The sequence below is a fragment of the Gobio gobio genome, assembly GCF_949357685.1.
Source record: "Gobio gobio genome assembly, chromosome: 11".
Classification (NCBI taxonomy): domain Eukaryota; kingdom Metazoa; phylum Chordata; class Actinopteri; order Cypriniformes; family Gobionidae; genus Gobio; species Gobio gobio.
In genome coordinates, this window is record NC_137104.1 from 297911 (window position 1) to 304842 (window position 6932).

At 48.6% G+C, this 6932-nt stretch overlaps 1 protein-coding gene across 4 annotated transcripts in view; it reads right to left on the minus strand.

Moving 5' to 3' along the window:
- Positions 1-39: 39 nt before the first annotated feature.
- Positions 40-6932, minus strand: part of tnxbb (tenascin XBb) — a 48674-nt gene continuing 41781 nt past the window's right edge. For all 4 annotated transcript variants that reach the window (XM_079829048.1, XM_079829046.1, XM_079829049.1 and 1 more), the window contains 3 exons: positions 5525-5686; positions 3537-3700; positions 40-495 (listed from right to left, as the gene is read on the minus strand). In XM_079829048.1, coding sequence (XP_079685174.1) covers positions 409-495; positions 3537-3700; positions 5525-5686 — 413 coding nt within the window. In that variant the 3' untranslated portion in view covers positions 40-408. The remainder of the gene's footprint in view (positions 496-3536; positions 3701-5524; positions 5687-6932) is intronic.

Genomic DNA, 6932 nt, shown 5'->3' on the forward strand with positions numbered 1-6932 from the left:
TTTTTTTACACATCCGACATGTACTGACTGTAGACATCTGACTAATCATCACACTTTATTTATTTAAAATACTGTTGTCTTATGAGACTTTATTGGCAAAACATTATCAGGAACAGTAACACACTCATGTACAGCTTTAATTAAATCATTCTGGATGACACAAATATGATACATACAATGCAATATGAATACAGACACTCCTGATGAAGCGGATATAAGAGACTCCGCAGCTGATGGAGCGTCACACACACACACACACACCTTCTGTACAGTTCAATAAACAGGCATAACCAGCCTTGTGTGTGTGTGTGTGACGCCGAGGATATACGTGCAGTAATGAGGCTCTCCAGCGAGTGTGTCCGTGAGGAGCGTGTGTGTGTGTGTGTGTGTGTCGCTCTCACTGCAGGATCAGGGCCGGAGGGAAGCCGGACGGAACTTCATCTCAGTGAAGGGAATGGAGAAATCCTTGCCTTTCCACTCGGTCCAGATCACTCCCTGAGGAAACACACACACACACACACACACACACACACACACACACACACACAGATTTATAACACAATTCATTTCAATTACATCATGAGCTCAAGATTTTATTACGTTTGAGAAAATTACACTATGAGCAGTTTTTACACTATGATGTTGAACATCTTGTGTGTAATAAACACACGGACCATATTTAAGAAAAAGTTAAAGTAATTGTGTGTGTGTGTGTGTGTGTACCTGGTGGTTGGTGTTGGTGTTGTACAGGCTGTTGAGATTGTGTGTGTGTGTGTGTGTGTGTGTGTACCTGGTGGTTGGTGTTGGTGTTGTACAGGCTGTTGAGATTGTGTGTGTGTGTGTGTGTACCTGGTGGTTGGTGTTGGTGTTGTACAGGCCGTTGAGGTTGTGTGTGTGTGTGTGTGTGTGTGTACCTGGTGGTTGGTGTTGGTGTTGTATAGGCCGTTGAGGTTGTGTGTGTGTGTGTGTGTGTGTGTGTGTGTACCTGGTGGTTGGTGTTGGTGTTGTACAGGCCGTTGAGGTTGTGTGTGTGTGTGTGTGTGTGTACCTGGTGGTTGGTGTTGATGTTGTACAGGCCGTTGAGGTTGTGTGTGTGTGTGTGTGTGTACCTGGTGGTTGGTGTTGGTGTTGTACAGGCCGTTGAGGTTGTGTGTGTGTGTGTGTGTGTACCTGGTGGTTGGTGTTGGTGTTGTATAGGCCGTTGAGGTTGTGTGTGTGTGTGTGTGTGTGTGTACCTGGTGGTTGGTGTTGGTGTTGTACAGGCCGTTGAGGTTGTGTGTGTGTGTGTGTGTGTGTGTACCTGGTGGTTGGTGTTGGTGTTGTATAGGCCGTTGAGGTTGTGTGTGTGTGTGTGTGTGTGTGTGTGTGTACCTGGTGGTTGGTGTTGGTGTTGTACAGGCCGTTGAGGTTGTGTGTGTGTGTGTGTGTGTACCTGGTGGTTGGTGTTGATGTTGTACAGGCCGTTGAGGTTGTGTGTGTGTGTGTGTGTGTACCTGGTGGTTGGTGTTGGTGTTGTACAGGCCGTTGAGGTTGTGTGTGTGTGTGTGTGTGTACCTGGTGGTTGGTGTTGGTGTTGTATAGGCCGTTGAGGTTGTGTGTGTGTGTGTGTGTGTGTGTACCTGGTGGTTGGTGTTGGTGTTGTACAGGCCGTTGAGGTTGTGTGTGTGTGTGTGTGTGTGTGTGTGTGTGTACCTGGTGGTTGGTGTTGTACAGGCCGTTGAGGTTGTGTGTGTGTGTGTGTGTGTGTGTGTGTGTGTGTGTACCTGGTGGTTGGTGTTGGTGTTGTATAGGCCGTTGAGGTTGTGTGTGTGTGTGTGTGTGTGTGTGTGTACCTGGTTGTTGGTGTTGTATAGGCCGTTGAGGTTGTGTGTGTGTGTGTGTGTGTACCTGGTGGTTGGTGTTGGTGTTGTATAGGCCGTTGAGGTTGTGTGTGTGTGTGTGTGTGTGTACCTGGTGGTTGGTGTTGGTGTTGTATAGGCCGTTGAGGTTGTGTGTGTGTGTGTGTGTGTGTGTGTGTGTGTGTGTGTGTGTGTACCTGGTGGTTGGTGTTGGTGTTGTATAGGCCGTTGAGGTTGTGTGTGTGTGTGTGTGTGTGTGTGTGTGTGTACCTGGTGGTTGGTGTTGGTGTTGTATAGGCCGTTGAGGTTGTGTGTGTGTGTGTGTGTGTGTGTGTGTGTGTGTGTGTGTGTGTGTACCTGGTGGTTGGTGTTGGTGTTGTATAGGCCGTTGAGGTTGTGTGTGTGTGTGTGTGTGTGTGTGTGTGTGTACCTGGTGGTTGGTGTTGTACAGGCCGTTGAGGTTGTGTGTGTGTGTGTGTGTGTGTGTGTGTACCTGGTGGTTGGTGTTGGTGTTGTACAGGCCGTTGAGGTTGTGTGTGTGTGTGTGTGTGTGTGTGTACCTGGTGGTTGGTGTTGTACAGGCCGTTGAGGTTGTGTGTGTGTGTGTGTGTGTGTGTGTGTGTGTGTGTGTGTGTGTGTGTACCTGGTGGTTGGTGTTGGTGTTGTACAGGCCGTTGAGGTTGTGTGTGTGTGTGTGTGTGTGTGTGTGTGTACCTGGTGGTTGGTGTTGGTGTTGTATAGGCCGTTGAGGTTGTGTGTGTGTGTGTGTGTGTGTGTGTGTGTGTGTGTACCTGGTGGTTGGTGTTGGTGTTGTATAGGCCGTTGAGGTTGTGTGTGTGTGTGTGTGTGTACCTGGTGGTTGGTGTTGGTGTTGTATAGGCCGTTGAGGTTGTGTGTGTGTGTGTGTGTGTGTGTGTGTGTGTGTGTGTGTGTGTGTGTGTGTGTGTTTTCCCTGGTGGTTGGTGTTGGTGTTGTATAGGCCGTTGAGGTTGTGTGTGTGTGTGTGTGTGTGTGTGTGTACCTGGTGGTTGGTGTTGGTGTTGTATAGGCCGTTGAGGTTGTGTGTGTGTGTGTGTGTGTGTGTACCTGGTGGTTGGTGTTGGTGTTGTACAGGCCGTTGAGGTTGTGTGTGTGTGTGTGTGTGTGTGTGTGTGTGTGTGTGTACCTGGTGGTTGGTGTTGGTGTTGTATAGGCCGTTGAGGTTGTGTGTGTGTGTGTGTGTGTGTGTGTGTGTGTGTGTACCTGGTGGTTGGTGTTGGTGTTGTATAGGCCGTTGAGGTTGTGTGTGTGTGTGTGTGTGTGTGTGTGTGTGTGTGTGTGTGTACCTGGTGGTTGGTGTTGGTGTTGTATAGGCCGTTGAGGTTGTGTGTGTGTGTGTGTGTGTGTGTGTGTGTGTGTGTACCTGGTGGTTGGTGTTGGTGTTGTATAGGCCGTTGAGGTTGTGTGTGTGTGTGTGTGTGTGTGTGTGTGTGTGTACCTGGTGGTTGGTGTTGGTGTTGTATAGGCCGTTGAGGTTGTGTGTGTGTGTGTGTGTGTGTGTGTGTGTACCTGGTGGTTGGTGTTGGTGTTGTATAGGCCGTTGAGGTTGTGTGTGTGTGTGTGTGTGTGTGTGTGTGTGTGTGTGTACCTGGTGGTTGGTGTTGGTGTTGTATAGGCCGTTGAGGTTGTGTGTGTGTGTGTGTGTGTGTGTGTGTGTACCTGGTGGTTGGTGTTGGTGTTGTATAGGCCGTTGAGGTTGGCCTCATGGCAGTTCTTGTACCACCAGCCTCCTCTGTAACTCATGGCGCAGCGAGTGATGAAGGGCTGAGGATCTCTGTCCCGCGTGGAGAACGGACGGCCGCTGTGGTACGACATGGAGTCGCCTGTGCAGGAATAACAGGTGTTCATAAGTACAGCCTACTACACGAGTACAGTCTACTACAGGAGTACAGTCTACTACACGAGTACAGTCTACTACACGAGTACAGTCTACTACACGAGTACAGCCTACTACAGGAGTACAGTCTACTACACGAGTACAGACTACTACAGGAGTACAGTCTACTACACGAGTACAGTCTACTACACGAGTACAGACTACTACAGGAGTACAGTCTACTACACGAGTACAGTCTACTACACGAGTACAGCCTACTACACGAGTACAGCCTACTACAGAAGTACAGTCTACTACACGAGTACAGTCTACTACACGAGTACAGTCTACTACACGAGTACAGACTACTACAGGAGTACAGTCTACTTCAGGAGTACAGTCTACTACACGAGTACAGTCTACTACACGAGTACAGTCTACTACACGAGTACAGTCTACTACAGGAGTACAGTCTACTTCAGGAGTACAGTCTACTACAGGAGTACAGTCTACTACACGAGTACAGTCTACTACAGGAGTAAAGTCTACTACACGAGTACAGTCTACTACAGGAGTACAGTCTACTTCAGGAGTACAGTCTACTACAGGAGTACAGTCTACTACACGAGTACAGTCTACTACAGGAGTACAGTCTACTACAGGAGTACAGTCTACTACACGAGTACAGCCTACTACACGAGTACAGTCTACTACACGAGTACAGCCTACTACAGGAGTACAGTCTACTACAGGAGTACACTCTACTACAGGAGTACAGTCTACTACACGAGTACAGTCTACTACACGAGTACAGCCTACTACAGGAGTACAGTCTACTACACGAGTACAGTCTACTACAGGAGTACAGTCTACTACAGGAGTACAGTCTACTACACGAGTACAGTCTACTACAGGAGTACAGTCTACTACACGAGTACAGTCTACTACAGGAGTACAGTCTACTACACGAGTACAGTCTACTACACGAGTACAGTCTACTACAGGAGTACAGTCTACTACAGGAGTACAGTCTACTACAGGAGTACAGTCTACTACAGGAGTACAGTCTACTACAGGAGTACAGTCTACTTCAGGAGTACAGTCTACTACAGGAGTACAGTCTACTACACGAGTACAGTCTACTACAGGAGTACAGTCTACTACAGGAGTACAGTCTACTACAGGAGTACAGTCTACTACACGAGTACAGCCTACTACACGAGTACAGTCTACTACACGAGTACAGCCTACTACAGGAGTACAGTCTACTACAGGAGTACAGTCTACTACAGGAGTACAGTCTACTACACGAGTACAGTCTACTACACGAGTACAGCCTACTACAGGAGTACAGTCTACTACACGAGTACAGTCTACTACACGAGTACAGTCTACTACACGAGTACAGTCTACTACAGGAGTACAGTCTACTACACGAGTACAGCCTACTACACGAGTACAGTCTACTACACGAGTACAGCCTACTACACGAGTACAGTCTACTACACAGTACAGCCTACTACAGGAGTACAGTCTACTACAGGAGTACAGTCTACTACAGGAGTACAGTCTACTACACGAGTACAGTCTACTACACGAGTACAGCCTACTACAGGAGTACAGTCTACTACACGAGTACAGTCTACTACAGGAGTACAGTCTACTACACGAGTACAGTCTACTACAGGAGTACAGTCTACTACAGGAGTACAGTCTACTACACGAGTACAGCCTACTACACGAGTACAGTCTACTACACGAGTACAGTCTACTACACGAGTACAGCCGACTACACGAGTACAGCCTCACTCTCAGTGTGTGCCAGACTCACCTGCGGTGCCCGAGTACCCTGATACACTGAGGTTGTAGTGTTTCTTTGCATTTTCAACAGAGAACGAGGAATAATGAGCGTAAACGGCCTCGCCTCCAGCTCGCAGGTCGACTCTCAGGGTCATTGGACTCGCCTTGGTGAAGTTATGGAGCAGCTCGTTCCCTAAAGCAGGAGAAGAGCGGTCAGTCCTGACCAACAGATCCAGACCCTAATCTAAACCCTGACCCTAATCTAAACCCAAACCCCAGACCCTAATCTAAACCCTGACCCCAGACCCTAATCTAAACCCTGACCCCAGACCCTAATCTAAACCATGACCCCAGACCCTAATCTAAACCCTGACCCCAGACCCTAATCTAAACCCAAACCCCAGACCCTAATCTAAACCCTGACCCCAGACCCTAATCTAAACCATGGCCCCAGACCCTGATCTAAACCCTGACCCCAGACCCTAATCTAAACCCTGACCCCAGACCCTAATCTAAACCCTGACCCCAGACCCTAATCTAAACCCTGACCCCAGACCCTAATCTAAACCCTGACCCCAGACCCTAATCTAAACCATGACCCCAGACCCTAATCTAAACCCTGACCCCAGACCCTAATCTAAACCCTGACCCCAGACCCTAATCTAAACCATGACCCCAGACCCTAATCTAAACCCTGACCCCAGACCATAATCTAAACCCTGAACCCAGACCCTAATCTAAACCCTGACCCCAGACCCTAATCTAATCCCTGACCCCAGACCCTAATCTAAACCCTGACCCTAATCTAAACCCTGACCCCAGACCCTAATCTAAACCCTGACCCCAGACCCTAATCTAAACCCTGACCCTAATCTAAACCATGACCCCAGACCCTGATCTAAACCCTGACCCCAGACCCTAATCTAAACCCTGACCCCAGACCCTAATCTAAACCCTGACCCCAGACCCTAATCTAAACCCTGACCCCAGACCATAATCTAAACCCTGACCCCAGACCCTAATCTAAACCCTGACCCCAGACCCTAATCTAAACCATGACCCTAATCTAAACCCTGACCCCAGACCCTAATCTAAACCCTGACCCCAGACCCTAATTTAAACCCTGACCCCAGACCATAATCTAAACCCTGACCCCAGACCCTAATCTAAACCCTGACCCCAGACCCTAATCTAAACCCTGACCCTAATCTAAACCCTGACCCTAATCTAAACCATGACCCCAGACCCTGATCTAAACCCTGACCCCAGACCCTAATCTAAACCCTGACCCCAGACCCTAATCTAAACCCTGACCCCAGACCCTAATCTAAACCCTGACCCCAGACCCTAATCTAAACCCTGACCCCAAACCCTAATCTAAACCCTGACCCCAGACCCTAATCTAAACCCTGACCCCAGACCATAATCTAAACCCTGAC